The sequence below is a fragment of the Pithys albifrons genome, chromosome 2 (assembly GCF_047495875.1).
Source record: "Pithys albifrons albifrons isolate INPA30051 chromosome 2, PitAlb_v1, whole genome shotgun sequence".
NCBI classification, from domain to species: domain Eukaryota; kingdom Metazoa; phylum Chordata; class Aves; order Passeriformes; family Thamnophilidae; genus Pithys; species Pithys albifrons.
In genome coordinates this window covers 100,128,771-100,144,891 of record NC_092459.1, presented here as the reverse complement: position 1 = coordinate 100,144,891, position 16,121 = coordinate 100,128,771, and the positions used below count along the sequence as shown (strand labels likewise).

Genomic DNA, 16,121 nt, shown 5'->3' with positions numbered 1-16,121 from the left:
CTCAAACCCTATAAATAAACAACATATAAACAAGCATATTTTCAGAGAAACTGGACAAATTCTGGAAAGAAAAAATCCCTCCAGAATGATGGCATGCAGGAAATTCCCAAGCCACATATCTCATGAGGCTGGGAAATATTTGGAAGATCAAGTAGTGCTTGTTTGGCCTTTTTTATGTCAGCTCCCAGCAGAGGCAGATTCAGGGTTAACCAGGCCATTGACTCGACTCAGGATGACACTTTCAAGTCAGCCCTTATGTCTGTGTAATTTGCTTTCCTTATGGAAGTCCCTGGATGGAGCAAGGCACCCATAGGTTTGTTAAAATGTGTGAATGCCACTCCATGCCTCTCTGCTGGTCACCTTCAAAGCAGGCAAAGCCCCTGACAGCCATGCGGGGCACTGTGGGGTGTGACTATCTCTGGCTCCCGGTCAGATCATCCAGATGAGCTCTCCTGGGTCTGTCTCCTTTTCCCAGTGTGGAACTAAATGCGCTGATGTGCCTGAAGCACTGGCGTTTGGGTCAAGAACTCTTGTAAGAAGTAATTAGCAATAGCAAAGGCTCCGCTGTATTGAGCACCTGTGTATCTGACCGTGTATTCGCAGCACCATCTAGTGCCTCACAGAGATTCTTCTCTTCCCCCAAATCCGCAGTGATGTATCCAGGGGGGGCCATCCTTCCTCCCCGGCACACTGCTAGTCCAGAGGCTGTTGTGGGCCTCGCTGTGAAGACAAACACTGCGTTTGGGCACAGCAGATGTGTGACGGCCTGGGAGATGGGCAGCATAAGATCAGAGGTGTGTCAGCATCTCAGGTTTGATGAGATGCCAGTGTGCAACTCTGAGTGACACCTGCGAGGTTTCTGAAGCCCAGCTGGGGCTGCACATCCAGCCTTAGTGGATGGAACCCTATTTCCAGAATCTCTATAATATTAATGACAAATACTTGCCAAGGGTTTGGAGTAACTTTAGTGCTCTCCTCTTCCTTTCTCCAGTGAAGCTGCAGAGCCAATGCCCTCTGCTGACACTGGAGAATAATTACTTCCTGTGAGGGAGAAAAAAAATCCAGATTTAGCTTCTCAAATCGCTCTACTTTGCTTTTGTCAGCAGCCTCACTGTTATCCCCAGGGGCTGGAGAAATCAGAATCACAGAGTAAGGGTTGGAGGGGACCTCTGGAGATCACACAGTCCAACCCCCCTGCCAAGGCAGGGTCACTCGGAGCAGGTGACACAGGAATGCAGCCAGGAGAGAGAGACTCCACGATTTGCCTGGGCAGCTGTTTCAGTGCTCTGCCACCATCAAGGTTGGGAACTTCTTCCTCATGTTGAGGTGGAACTTCTTGTGCTTTAATTTACGGCCATTGCTTCTCATCCTGTCGCTGGGCACCACCGAGGCGCCCTGGCTGGGAGCGGAATCACGCGGCCAGTATTGGGCTGCGGGAAAGCAGCTGAGCACTGGCTCGCCCAGGAGCCGGGGAGCCTGCCCTATGCGGCGGAGGCACGGGGGATCGGGACGAGGATGCGGCGGGTCCCGGGGGCGGTCGGGATGAGAATGCGGCGGGTCCCGGGGGGTCGGGATAGGGGAGCTTAGGGTGCCGGGGAGGGTGGCGACGGGGATGCGGAGGGTGCCAGGTGGTGGTTGGGATGGGGAAGCGGGGAGTGCCGGAGGCGGTCGGGATGGGGGAGCGGACGGTGCCGGGTGCGGACGGGATGGGGATGCGGCGGGTCCCGGGGATTCGGGATGGGGGAGCGGAGGGTGCTGGGGGGTTCGGGATGGGGGAGCGGAGGGTCTCAGGGAGTGGGTCGGGATAAGGATGCGGCCGGTGCTGGGGTGGTCGGGATGGGGATGCGGTGTGTCCCAGGGGTTCGGGATGGGGATGCGGAGGGTGCCGGGGGCGTCGGGATGGGGATGTGACGTGTCCCGGAGGTTCGGGATAGGGGAGCGGAGGGTGCTGCGGGGTCGGGATGAAGGAGCGGAGGGTGTCGGGGGCGGACGGGATGGGGATGCGACGTGTCCCGGAGGTTCGGGATGGGGGAGAGGAGGGTGCTGGGGGCGTCGAGATGGGGATGCGACGTGTCCCGGAGGTTCGGGATGAGGAAGCGGAGGGTGCTGGGGGCGTCGGTATGGGGGAGCGGAGGGTGTCGGGAGCGGACGGGATGGGGATGCGGCGTGTGCCGGGGGGGTCGGGATGGAGGAGCGGAGGGTCCTGGGGAGCGGCGGGACCCACTTCCGGCCCGCGCCCCGCACCACGTGACGCGCGCTCGCGCCCGCCCTCCATTGATACACAGTAGCAGCCTGCCAGGCGCACCCAATCGCTGCCCGAGCGGCAGATCTGTGCGGCCGCCGAGGCGGGGGCGGGCGCTCGGCGCTCGGCTGGCGTTCCCGCGGGCAGGGGGCGCGGCGGGCGCGCGGCGGCGGCGGGAGCGGTGGCGATGGCGGAGCCGGCGGAGAAGCTGTACCGGGCCGAGTATGCCAAGAGCGGCCGCGCCTCCTGCAAGAAGTGCGGCGAGAGCATCGCCAAGGACTCGCTGCGCCTGGCGCTCATGGTGCAGGTACCGCGTGGCGGGGCCCGGGCGGGCTGGGCTGCGCGCTCCGCTCGGTACCGCCGGCGGCGGGGCCAGCCCGCGGCTCCGCTGCCTCCGCGGCGCTTCTGAGTCGCTCGGCCGCGCCGCTCGCGGGGGCGAGCGCAGCCTATTTATAGCACAGGCGCCTTCGCTCGGTGCAGTGGCCGGGGCAGCTCTGGCCGCAGCTCCCGGCGCGGTGCGAGCTGCTCCCCCCGCGCTGCAGGGGCGGCGGGAGGCGACGCCGTGTGAAGGTCACCGCTCAGCGCCGGGGGGCGGCCCGGGGGCCCGCACAGAGGCGCTTTGTTGGCACTCGTGGAGGGGAGAGGTGGGAGGTGGCGAGGATTGGCTTTTGCGTGTCCCTGGGGGCACCCAGTGTCGAGGCCGGGGAATCTCCCCCGGGTGGGCGCTTTGCATAACGAGGCGGGGGAAGTGCAGCCCGAAAGGGGCTGGAGGTGTGGGGCAGCCCCCCGGCAGGGCGGTCCTGCAGAGCTGGCTGCACAGCGCAGACCGGGGGCGGCCGAACCGCAGTTATCGAACTGGCTGCGAAGGCACGTTCTGCTGTCATCCCCGGCGTTATTATTTGCCTTTTTGGGGAAGAAACTGCTCGGCCTCCCTTTGGAATGAAGGGCAGGGCCCCCGTGCTGCGGTGGAGGGCCTGGAGCTGTGCACATCGCACCCTGCTGTGCGGGGATGGGGGGTAATCGCCGCTCTGTGCGGGGGGGCGCACGCCCCTGTCCCGGAGGGGGTACCTGCTCTGCCCTGGCTCCAGCAGGGCAGGTGGGAGGGGGCACCTGCAGCGTTCTGGGTGTGTAGCTGGCCGAGTCTGGGGGGTGTTGCTGCGAGTGGTAAGCCAAGGCATGTATGCGTATTTATGGACGGCGAGCAAGGACGCGGAGTGCGAACGGTGGAGCAAAGCCCTGCGGATGGATGGGTGCTGTGGCCGCCTGAGGAGCAGGTTCTGGAGGACGTACCTCCGTGTGCCCCGGGGACAGATAACCTTTGCAGGCAGGTGGGCCGGTCCCGGTCCCCCCTCTCGCCTGCCGGGGGCCTGACCCCCGCCGGGGCTGCGGGAGGCCGGGCAGGGCTGGCAGGTCTGCCGGGGCTGGAGGCACAGCTGGCTCCCCGCAGGGGAATACCTATCTCTGCCTTTGTTCCCCAGAGCTGCCTTCTCCTGGGAAAAGTGTGGGACCGTGCGGTGCCAAGCTGCGGTTTTTGCTCGCACGTGTTCCTGCTGCCTTTTCCTTTTGTCCCTCAGCCGCTCGCTGGAGCTGCTCGTCCCCTTCTCTGACTGCTGCTCCTCGGTTTCCTCGCGTTTGTTATCCCTTCCTGTCTTCCCCGGCACTTTCAGCTGATGCAGGGCGGGCTGCCCTTCCTCAGTGCGGAGGCTTGGGAGTCCGCGACGTGCCCGTGTTCTGTAGGGTTTGGTTTATGGAGCGATCTCCTGTCAGCAGGTGGAAGGGGACAACTGGGACCGTGCCATTCTTCACAGAGGCACGGCCTTTTATTGCCAGCTATCTCCCCAGAACTGCCGGTCTTGCACCAAACAATTACAATTTGATTTATTTCCCCCACAACCTCTTAAATTTGCTTGGTCCTTTCTGCAAAGGGCTCTGTCTCCTCACCGCCGGTTTTTGTATCCGCAGAGCACTTCTCACACCCTGCTGGTGAGCAGTTCCTCCTCCCGAACTTCACCAGAGCATGTGGGTCCCCTGCTTGTTCTTGGGGAAATCCCCTGCAGAGCAGCCTCTGTGCCTCCATCAGTGCACAGAGCTCTTTTGCAAACAGGGCAGAAGAAATCAAAGGAAAGCCCAGACCAAGTCGTTAGCGGGGTCTCCTGTAACCCCTCTTTTGTTTTAGTTCCTGTAGAACTCTGAATGTCAGTGGCATGCTTGCTGTTTTGCACAGGGCAGGCACCCAGGCACTGCAGGATCAGAACAGCATTGCCTTTTAGGTCTAGCTGGAACTGAGTGGTTTCCATTATCTGCATTTGCAGTGTGAAAGTGAATCGGTCTCTTTTTTTCCTTAGTTTGTTTAGGAAACTATGGTCTAGAGATAGGTGAGCTGGGAGAAGTTGTGTAAACAAGGCCTAGCTCGCCTGGAGGTTTCCTTTCCCACACAGAGAACTCATGGAGTCCGCAGCTCCATGTAGAGGAAAAGACATACTTACTGCATGCATGGCTATTTTATACGGTGAGCCCCTTTCATACATGCCAGTGCCTTGTGCCCCAAAAGCGTTTGTGTTGGGGACAGAGCCCTGGGGAGTCCTCCAGGAAAGCTCTAGACACAAGCTCAGATGTGTCCAACTTTCAGTGCCAAAACTGCATGTTACTTCCAGATATGTTGAGAGCAACAGCAGGGTGCCTGCTGTGGTGCTGAGTGTAACTGGGTAGTCCAAATCCTGGCTTGTGGAAATAAAAATGCCCTTTTACACATAACCATTAGTGAAAACTGTATTTTGGGCTCTCAGCTAGCTATCCTGGTTCCGTGCTGTGGTCTTTGGAGCCCTTTCCTTCTTGCTGATGCACAAAAACACTGCTGTTGTTTTCGGCTTGGAGATCCCCCTCCTGTTTCTGAATGATACATAGAATCATAGAATCGATTGGGTTGGAAAAGACCTCCGAGATCAAGTCCAACCCTCGGTCCAGCTCCAGTCCATTTACCAGATCATGGCATTCAGTGCCACATCCAATCTCAGTTTAAAAACCTCCAGGGATGGGGAATCCACCACCTCTCTGGGCAGGCCATTCCAATGCCTGATTACTCTCTCTGGAAAGAATTTTTTTCTGATAGCGAACTTAAATTTCCTGTGGCAGAGCTTGAGCCTGTGCCCCCTTGTCCTATTGCTGAGTGAGTGCCTGAGAGAAGAGACCAACCCCCAGCTTACTAGAACTTCCCTTCAGGTAGTTCTAGACAGTGATGAGGTCACCTCTAAGCCTCCTCTTCTCCAGGCTAAACACCCCCAGCTCCCTCAGCCTCTCCCCATAAGACTTGTGTTCCAGTCCCTTCACCAGCCTTGTTGCTCTTCTCTGGACCCGCTCTAGCACCTCAATAAAAGGCTTTCCTAGATTGTTAATTCTGTATCATCAGTAATAATAATTACACAGCACTGAGGTGTTTGTGTGTGTTATTTGGAGCCAAACCACTGTACAGTTATTTTGTCTGATGGGTAACCAGAGTGATGTCAGGCTGATATTTAATGTGTCTGAGCCTTAAGCAAGTGAAGTACTTGCATGGTAAGGCTGGTACAACGCACTCTGGAGCTGTACTTCAGGGAGGATTTGGGTGATGCTTCTGTCCTGATTGTGGAATCATAGAATGGTTTGATCTGGAAGGGACCTAAAGGACCATCCAGTTCCAACCCACCTGCTGTGGGCAGGGATGCACCCACTAGACCAGGTTGCTTGAAGCCCTATCCAACCTGGCATTGAACACTTCCAGAGATGGAGCATCCCCAGCTTCCGTGGGCAACCTGTTTCAGTGCGTCACCACCCTCACAGTGTAAATCTGCCCTTTCAGTTTAAAGCCATTCCCTTGTCCTATCACTACACCCTCCACAGTTCTCTTGTAGGCCCCCTTCAGGTACTGAAAGCTGTTACAAAGTCTCTTTGGAACCGTCTCTTCTCCGGGCTAAACAACCCAAACTCTCTCAGCCTGTCTCCACAGGAGAGGTGCTCCAGCCCCCTGATCATCCTTGTGGCCTTGTCTGGACTTCTGATGCAGGATTTAGTCGGGCTCTCATGTTTCCCTTAGATTTTGCCTCTGCCTTTTGCAGCTTACTTAGGAATTTCTTCAGGTTGCAGTCCTTGAACCTGCCCTTGTCTTGTGCCTGATGTGGGTTCTGCAGGACATGGATAGTTTGCTTGAGAAGTGGCTCTCTAAGGGATTGTGGTGGTGTGCTGGGAGATCCTGTGAAGTGAGGTCAGCAGCCTCTAGTGCTGCAGCAGTCTCAGAGGGGTTGGTGCAGCCATGCTTAGGCTATGACCTTTTTTTTCCCAAGTAAAACAGATGGGCTAAGCAGCAGGAAGGTGAACTGGTTAAGCTAGCTAAATGCTCTCTCCACATCTATCCCCTTTGGAACGTCTCTCTAGCAGCTTGTCTGTCTTATTAGATTTTCTTCTTAGACTTTGTCCTGAATAGTACCCATCTCTTAATTTAAAAAAAAAAATAAAAACCCCACACTTGTGTTTGCCCAGATACTCCTTTTTATCTTGGGTTTTGTTTTGGTTTTTTTCCCCTCTTGATTCTGCATGAATTGCTTTATCTTGGCCTGATGTGCTTTGTTCCTAGTCGCCCATGTTTGATGGCAAAGTCCCTCACTGGCACCACTACAGTTGCTTCTGGAAGCGGGCTCGAATCGTGTCCCACACAGACATTGACGGCTTCCCTGAGCTTCGGTGGGAAGATCAGGAGAAGATCAAGAAAGCCATTGAAACTGGAGGCCCTGGAGGAGGTAAGCAGAGGCTTCGTGGTGTTTGGAGGTTCAGCTGGAACTGTGATCACTCTTCTCATGTTGTTATCATGGTGATTTGATTTCCATGTCTCTTCAGCAAGTTATGTCAGAAGAATTGTTGAAGTGTCTCTGCACTCTGGGCTAGGACATTGGCAATGTCATCCAATGTGTTAAATCCTAGAATCATAGAATCAATTGGGTTGGAAAAGACCTCTGAGATCATCAAGTCCAACCCTTGGTCCAACTCCAGATCATGGCACTCAGTGCCACGTCCAATCTCAGTTTATAAACCTCCAGGGATGGGGAATCCACCACCTCTCTGGACTGGCCATTCCAATGCCTGATTACTCTCTCTGGAAAGAATTTTTTTCTGATAGCGAACTTAAATTTCCTGTGGCAGAGCTTGAGCCTGTGCCCCCTTGTCCTATTGCTGAGTGCCTGGGAGAAGAGACCAACCCCCACCTGGCTAGAACTTCCCTTCAGGTAGTTCTAGACAATGATGAGGTCACCTCTAAGCCTCCTCTTCTCCAGGCTAAACAATCCCAGCTCCCTCAGTCTCTCCCCATAAGACTTGTGTTCCAGTCCCTTCACCAGCCTTGTTGCTCTTCACTGAGGGGAAAAAGCCAAGTCAGTTGGCAGATGGATTGAAAAGTATTTTTTGTAATCATGATGGTTGTATTTTGTTTCTAGTTCTCTCATATTAGCAAATGCTTCTGTATTATGTTGTTTTAATGGTACATTCACTGCAGTGTGTTGTTATGGTGGCTCTTTGTTACCCCCTGAACTAGTGAGTCAGGGGAGCAAGTGAGAAAGGTCTAAGTCCAGACCAGGCTAAACTCACTGTGTCTCTGTGTAAACTAAGGGTGCTGGGCAGCTTTAGGTTGAGGTCTGCTTGTTGAAATGTAGTAATACAAAAAGTGAAACGAAACTTAGTTCAGAAAAAGAGTACTGCTTTGCAGCAGAGCTGTCTGTGACTCCTCTTCCAGTCAATTCTTCAGTAAGATCTCATTTCTTTCAAGAAGGAAACAGAAAGGGTCAGCTCTGTGGACCTTTGCAAGTGTTTTAAAATAATTAAATAAGCAATTCTGTACAATTGCTACTTAGCTGTCTAAAGAACTCAGTTTTTATTTTTAAAGTGCTCTTGAGCATAGACTGCTTATCTTGCTCTGTATTCAAATTCTTGACAAATGAGTGTCTGAAACACAAGAGGTTTATTAATCCAGACTGCTAACAATCTGGGACAGAGAATAAGAAAATAAAGGAATGCATATTAAAGCTGAACTCTGTATTTGCTTTGTTCTCCAGGAAAAGGAGGGGAACAGGAAGGAGGTGGCAAGGCTGAGAAGAGCCTAAATGACTTTGCTGCAGAATATGCCAAGTCTAACAGAAGTACTTGCAAAGGCTGTGAGCAGAAAATAGAAAAGGTAAAATGCTTTTCTTAGTTCTCCATCTCTTGTCTTTTCTTCCACCAGTTTTAATTCAAACAATGGCTTTTTTAATTGCTTCCTGTCTGTCCTACATATGGAAAGCACTTGCAGAGCTGCATTTCTGTGTTTGAAGAGCAGCTGCATGCTGGACAGCTGACAGTAAAAACATCCCTCAGGCTTGGTACCCTGGACTTCAAACCTGCCCATCCTTCCTTTCACCTGGACCTTAGAACAGGCTGGAATGCTGCTCACCAGCCTTTCTGTGGCAAGAGAGCCACCACCAGCTGCAGCTTTCCTACTTGTTGATGCACTGCAAAGGTGTTGGCCTCTTTTTCCTCCCCAGCCAGACCAGCTCTGTGTGTGTGTGTGTGTGTGTGTGTGTGTGTGTGTGTGTGTGTGCGCGCGCGCGCGCGCAGGGTATCCGTATTAATTCCATGAAAGCAGACAAAACCAGCGATTAGATTAATTAACTATGCAGTCTTGTAGTTGAACATTTCTCTGTGCTCTGCTGCTAAAGGTGGTTGACAAAATGAAGTTGTGAACCTCTGATGGATGTGACTAGACCTGCCAATTAGCTAAAGCTGGCAAGGGCCAAACAGCAGTGTAGGCCTGCTTTATCTGCAGAAATAGTGCTGACTGTTGTGTATACATTTTCTTGTTGGAGCACTGAGTCTAAGAGCACCTCAACCAACTTCTTAGGAGATATCTAAAAAATTTGCAGTAAGACAGGGTCAGATCATATTAGCATGGATGTTTGAGTGGTAGGGACATAAATTTAATTTTTTAGAGTTGCCTTTATGGGATTTGTTCATGTGAGTTGTGCTTGTTCAAGCTTACTGGGAGTTGGAGTAAAGACAATGGGATTACACTGTTTGAATGGTTTTGAACAGAAAACTACCTAAAATGTGAGTTACTTCAACCTAGAAAGAGTATTGATGAAAGCAGAGGAACTGTAGTGAAAGAGCTTGAACAAAAGTTGCAGACTTCAATAGAAAAACTGTAGCTGTTTTACAGGTGTTTAGGAAGCATTGTGTTGGTAACATGTTAACATTCTACTCTTTCTAGAATGGCCTAACAATTGCTCTTGTGTCACTTTAATCTACCTCAGGGCCAGATCCGGATTTCCAAGAAGATGGTGCATCCTGAAAAGCCTCAGCTGGGAATGATAGATAACTGGTACCACCCGGACTGCTTTGTGAGCCGCCGAGCAGAGCTGGGCTTCCTCCCCTCCTATGGGGCCACTCAGCTCCTGGGCTTCAGCATCTTGAAAGCTGAAGATAAAGAAACTCTGAAAAAGCAGCTCCCGGCTACCAAGAGTGAAGGGTATGTGGGCAGTGTAAGAAATTGCATTGTTTGGAGAAGCCATTGCCTTCAAATACATCCATTATAAGTGTTATGTGACATTGCTGTCTCTGTTAAAACAATATTGGTAGTAGTAGGATTTGGTCCTTCCTGTGACCTTGGGTAGATGACAACAGACATTCCCTGTCCCTGGGAGCATGCGGTCCCGTTGCCCCCCATGACTGCCTTGAGGAAATGCAGAGACCTGCAGCTGTGACTTGGAGGGCTGAAGTTGGACTTACAGCCGTAAAATAATGCAAGCTTAATACAAATGGATACTGGGCCCTGCATCTCCTTGTGTGATCCTGTTGTCAGTGGTGGTTTCTCCACTCAAACCACTTGTTAGAGAATTGATTTGACATCTCCTATCTATGAGCTGCTGATCTGTGACTGGTATTTATTTGCCACATAGTGCTTACACTTGGATTCTTTTGTTTGCTAAATCTTTTATGATATGTCTGAAATTTCATTATCTTGCATTGAAACTTTTAGTGGAGGCTCTTGGCAGAAGCTCTGACTGACAGAGAAGCGTTTCCAGGTGACTTGCTAGTTTTGATGAATCTATCTTTGTTAATGAAGGCTTTTGTTACCTAGTCTGGAAATGACTTTGCCTAGAGTTATGCTTCATAACACAAAGCAGTGTTGCATTGTCTCCCTACAGAGGAAGGAACTTAAGGTGTTTGTGGATCCTACAAATAAGAAAGATTATGTCCTTGGAAGGTATTGGGCTTCTCTGTGTACATTTTAGACTGAATTCAGCTTTGCTTTTGCAAGGGCTCACCATGAAAATGTCCAATTAGACTGATGTCAGTTCTAGAAATCTGTGGTCATGTCAGATCTATGCAGTCTTTGTCAGTACGAGTCTTCCAGATATGCAGCTGATGACTGCTGGTGTAGGTTCAGAGCCTCGCATGTGCAGGAATGCCATCCTCAGCTATAGGTGACAGAGGAACTGGCATAAACTGACATGTAAGAGGCTGAAATCCTCATGTTTTATTCCTGGTTGGCAGGCAGTTGCTCCAGGAGCGTTGGGCAGTGGTGCAGGTGCTGCAGTGCTGCGGGAACCCAGTCGGGTTCTGTGCTGCTGTTCATCTCACTCAGGTAAACTGGGAGAGTTGTGTGCAAGAGGAGCTGTGTGCGTCTCTTGGACAGCCTGCCACTTTCCCACGCATTCCACAGGATTTTACCTCTCTGTGTGTTGCAGGGGTGTAAGCAGAAGTGCAATATTTTAATGCATTTGCAGCTTTTCAAGTAGTCCTTTGCTTTTTATGCCGAGGTGCATGTCACTTTGTCCTAGAACAGTGTGTGAGTTTAATGGGGTTATTTGTAGTTTTCTCCTATGTTCTTAGCAAAGCTCTAGAGATCTGACTATGTAAAAGATTCTCTTGTCTGCCCTGACTCTGTTTTTCTGGGCCACTTCTTGGATGCAGTGAAAAATATGGAGACTTTGTAAAGACAGGCCACAGAGTAGTTTGCCAAGTCACTGTGTAAATAAAAGCCTAGAAGTGCAGTGGAAAAAAACTTACACAGGTGATGAAGAGCAATGTGTACCAGGACCTCATGACATAAAAGCAGCAGGAGGACTCATCTTTCCTGCTTTCTAAGCACTGGCTGAACAAGCCCCTCAACCCTGAAGGTGCTCGCTGTCTCTGATGCTCCACTACCTTCTGCTCTTTAGGTTTGAGCCAAGGGTAGTAAGGGTCAATTGGAAAAATAGTTGTCAAACAAATTGAATGAGCGACAGTGTAAATAAACAGTGATTGGAGGGGTGTGGTGTGCTAACTACTTGATGAATTTTCTGCCAAGAAAGCAATGAAGTTATGGAGAAGCCGAAAGAAAAACACCCCAGAGGCTTGAATGAGGTGTGCTTACCTCCAATCATTCACCTCATGCATTCATGCAGATAACAGAAATTAACAGAACTTACAGCATCTTGCTGAAATGAATCTCTCTGCATCTGTTGCAAGTGAGATTCTCAAAATGATCTTTAAAGGTATTTCTAAGTGTGCTGTGTCCAAATTATATCTTGGCTCAGAACTCTCTAAAATTCAGATGTGAAACATCCAAATTTAGGTGCTGCTTCCGTGTGTCTAGCCCATGCTTTGAGAATCACAGACTTTGAGAGTGCCCTATCAGCTCTTTCTGTAAAGTTATCATTTTGACATGCCTATTGCAGATGAGAGACGTGAGGTGCCAAACAGGGCTACCCAAGAATAGCTTGGGAAATCATTTCCTTCTGAAGAGCAAAAATGGCAAGGTTTGCTACAAGAATCCTGTCTCCTTTTCTCAGCCAGCTCTGAGTGAGACATGTTAACCCTCCCCTGGGCTGGGGGCTGTCCTGCCTAGCGACCAGCACTTTGCAGGCCTGGGGAAGGAGGATCTTGAGTCCTTGCCTGCAGCTTCTCTGTTGAAAGAGTGCTCATATACTGATGTAGGAAATACAGTAGCAGCTTGCAAGTTCTCTTAGTATTTCTTTGGTAGCATGTGTTTCACCCTCCTGCTCCGAGCTGTAATGCTTCCCTGTATTTTCTGCCTTGCTGGTTTGGGTAGAATTGCTACCCAGGACCAGGAGTAGTGTCCTTCTGGAGATGCCTTGTAGCACTAGATTAACTGCAGAGGTTTCCTGAGGCAAATGATGAGTACTCAGGTCACTGACAGTCTGTCAGTGCTTAACAGAGGGGAGGTGAAAAGGGGAGTTCTTATTCCTCCCTGCGTGGGCTGGTTACTTTATCCAGGCTTGCTGTGACTGTCCTTTCCACCCCTTCCTTTTCATTGTAGGGAGGGGAACAAGAAAAATAGAGTAGATGGTCAGGAAGTGCTAGGCTAGAGTGGGCCAGTTCACCTCCCTGTCTATCGGCTCCAAAGCTGGAATAAGTCTTGTGTATCTTCTGTGAAAGTGAGAAGTGTTTGCATTGCCTGAGAAGTACCAGCTAATTAAGCTGGTGGGCTGGAGCTGTCAGATGTGGGGAGACTCCCTTTCCCAGCAGGAGAAAGGGTGTACACTGTAGCACACAGGCGCTGTGAGCAGCACACAGTGTTTGATCCCAGGGATGGAAGATAAAATTAAGGTGTGTGTCAGTGAGGAGCTATTTTGTCGATTGTTCTAAAATTTGCTGTTTTGGGAAAGTGGAAGATTAATTCAGCTTTGCCATTCCCTTTCTCCAGGCTATATAAAATGATTAGTGTTTGCTTTAGCCTTGCGCAGGCACAAAAGAGAAGGTGACCAATAGCTTTATGCCTCTCTGCAACTGGGATGATCCTTCCTACTTTGTTTTTTTACCTGTGGCTGGAACAGATACAGTAATCACTCCGCGAGAGCAACTGCTGTCCCCTGGACTCTGACGAGAAGCTGCCAAAAGTGTGAGTCGTGGCCGAAATTTGGATGCTTTCCCTGGGTCACAGGGCCTCTCAGCAGTGATCGCCTTCCAGTGGCTGGTGTGCTGGATTTGCTCCTGTTGGAGACTAGGAAACAAGTTACATTATAGGAGTGAGTGCTGGAATGCTGAAGGCAGCCTGACCATGAGTATGTATGTATGGCCAGACTTCGGGAATGAAGATTTGGCAAGGGCTCTCCCCACGTGGGTGCCCTTCCAGCCTGCACAGTGGATTTTTTAGGTGAGGCACAGCGTGCGCAGAACTGGCCCCACCGTTTAGGTCCTGAGGTCCATTTGCCACGGCTGAGCGAGCTTGGGCAGTGACAGTGAAGTCCTCGGGACGCTGCAGATACACAGGGTTGGGCACCCATCCTAAGCACTTACTTTATCAAGGCCCCTAGTTTGGGAAAGTGCAGCGGAGTGCTTTGTACTCCAGCTGATGTTTTTCCTAGGTTGTGTTTTGTACCCCTGACTCTGTTAAAACTTGGGAAAGTCATTCTTCTCATGGCAGGACTCAGTGAATGCTCTGGTCTTGCCCTTTGCAGGGGCTGCACCTGAGAAGGAGAGAGGACTTGCTTAGCCTGGGGACTTCGGAAGGCACTGCCCTGTGTGTGCTGGGGCCAGTCCTGCCTTGTTGTTTGCTGCTTGCCGGATTTAGAACACAAAGAGGAGTTTTTCTCAAGCAATTGCTTGTTGTATAGTGCAGCTGTTTCCCCTCCCTGAGGCAGCTTCACTGATGGGACCTGGCAGGGGTACAGCTAGAAGATGAGCTCTTGTGCAAAACCATTCCTCAAAGACTTGCAGAGTGCTCTGAACAGTGGTCTGGTCAGAGGTGCTAATGATGGGCGAGGTGTGGCCGCTGCAGATAAAATGAGGCATTTGGCTCAATTTTAGGGCCGGGATGGTTATTGTAATGTACAGGTCTCATGCATGAGGCTCTGGGAGAAGAGTAGCTTCTGACATCCTCCTGCAACTTTATGGCTAATAAGCTGTCATACAGTTAGTCTTAACAGGAGCAAGATACTAGAAAGTGAACAGTTTAGAACTGTAAGTGGGAGAACAACTGAGAATGTCAACCTTATGGCTTAACCATCAGCCACAGCTTATAAAGTTAAAGCAGATGCTTTCTTGAAAAGAAACCTGGCTGATGTTTTAATTCGATTGCAGCTGTGTTAAAACGAAGTGCAGGATTCAAGCTGTGTTTATGCTCTGCCTCAAGTTGCAGGCCCACCTTGCCTCAACTGGGGCAAAATTTCACACTGATTCAATTTATTAATATTGATGTATTTTGAAACCAGGCAGACAAAGAGGATGACATAACTCTGGAAACACAAAAGACCTTCCTCCACGGTCTCTTGCCTCTCTGAAGTCTGCCAAAACTCCCCAGTTTTCATTTGACTTCCTCCTTCCAGTCTTTCTCAAGCAGTGTTTTCTTTAACTTCTCCCTGTGCATCTCTAAGGCCCAGCTAATAGCAATAAATTTCCATGCACAACCCACAATAGTATGTCACAAAACTGCTGCCGGCCTGGGAGCACTTTGCAAATAGAAACTTCCACGAGTTTGATTTCAGAGCCCTGACTTAATTCCAGTCTGGAAAGAGAAACTAGATGTGAAATACCTAGTTTCCCAGTGTATTAGCTTACTAAAGTTACCTTGTTTGCTGTCCTTTATTTCGGTATGGACTGTCTGAGCTGAAAGATCAAGCTGTTGATTCAGCTGAGAGACACTGTGGTCTTTTAACCTGCGTTGCTACACCTCCTTAGATTTGGAGAACTATTCAGTGATTCTTAGCTATGCCTTTGAGGTAACTTGTACTGGTGTAGATGAAGATGCCTGGAAATGCAGTGTTTCACGTGCTTTTCTGCCAGACCGGATGATTGCCCCATGGAAAAGCTCTAAGTGTATCTGACCTGATTGAGGCGCCTCGTGAAGCCAAGTACTTGTGTATAATGTAGCACTGAGGAATTTGAAGAATGGGTTTGCTTGCCAAAACTGAGGATATTCAAGCCTCTGCAGATATCGGCAGTCAGTAATCTGAGCTCTGGTAACTGCTGGACAGGCATTTAAATAACTTCCTTTCATGTGTGTGTGGTTTGGTTTTTCTGTCTTAGAAAGAGAAAAGGAGAAGAAGTAGATGGAAATGTGACTGCAAAAAAGAAACAGAAAAAAGAAAAAGAGAAAGAATCGAAGCAGGAAAAACAGCTAAAGGTGAGTTTTAGCTGATCACATCCTAAAACCTGCTTTGTTAGAACAGTGCAGTGTCAAGCACTAAATGAAGAGCTGTAGCACCTAGAGAAGGCAGTGCCTTGTGCCCAGGTGGAACAGTTGCAGCACAGCTGGTCCCTCTGTCCTAGCACAGGAGGTGCCCTGTCGTCAAGACTTTGCTGAAAGCAATTCACCCTGCTCCTTTCTCTCCAGACAGGAAGGATGTTCTCTACTACTTGTACTTACTGGATTTAAATAGATTAGGTTAAACGCCATTTCTCTCAAAGAGGCTGGTTCTTCTGTCATGTATAGTCTGGCTCTGCTGGCTGAAGCTCAGAGCCCTCACACTGTTGCAGAAGAACTTGGGAAACAATAAATAGCTCATTGTAAAAGTTAAACAGAGATAAAGTGCTCCACTCTGGACTAATGAGAAATCATATCTTTTTCACTCTGGGGAGCTGTGTTCAGTTCTCAGGTGCAAATTGTGATAGGTCACAGCTTTCTACCTTTTACTTTGTAGAATATCGTGGGAAGAATTCCCAGTAGAGCTTCAGGAATTTTGTATTTATTGAAAGTTCCCAAGAAAAAAATTACAAGCTACTTTTGCTGCAATTGAAGTCTTAGTGGAGCTGTAGAGAAATGGTGTCTCCATCTTTGAACAGAAGTTTTCTTTTTTGTTGTGTGGCAGCACCTTAATTAAAAAAAAAAAATAGCCGAGACATTTTTAAGGTTTTGCTGCTGCAATGCAGATGTTCAGGACAG

At 50.0% G+C, this 16,121-nt stretch overlaps 1 protein-coding gene across 2 annotated transcripts in view; it reads left to right on the top strand.

Annotated features, from left to right (window-relative positions):
• Positions 1–1,081: 1,081 nt before the first annotated feature.
• Positions 1,082–16,121, top strand: part of PARP1 (poly(ADP-ribose) polymerase 1) — a 35,790-nt gene continuing 20,750 nt past the window's right edge. Inside the window, exons 1-5 of one of the 2 annotated variants that reach the window (XM_071579701.1) lie at positions 1,082–1,300; positions 6,849–7,011; positions 8,317–8,435; positions 9,547–9,761; positions 15,266–15,362. In XM_071579701.1, the coding sequence (XP_071435802.1) occupies positions 6,855–7,011; positions 8,317–8,435; positions 9,547–9,761; positions 15,266–15,362 (588 nt within the window). In that variant the 5' untranslated portion in view covers positions 1,082–1,300; positions 6,849–6,854. Of the gene's footprint in view, positions 1,301–2,372; positions 2,550–6,848; positions 7,012–8,316; positions 8,436–9,546; positions 9,762–15,265; positions 15,363–16,121 lie in introns of those variants that run through there. The other variant, XM_071579693.1, reaches the window with a different exon arrangement.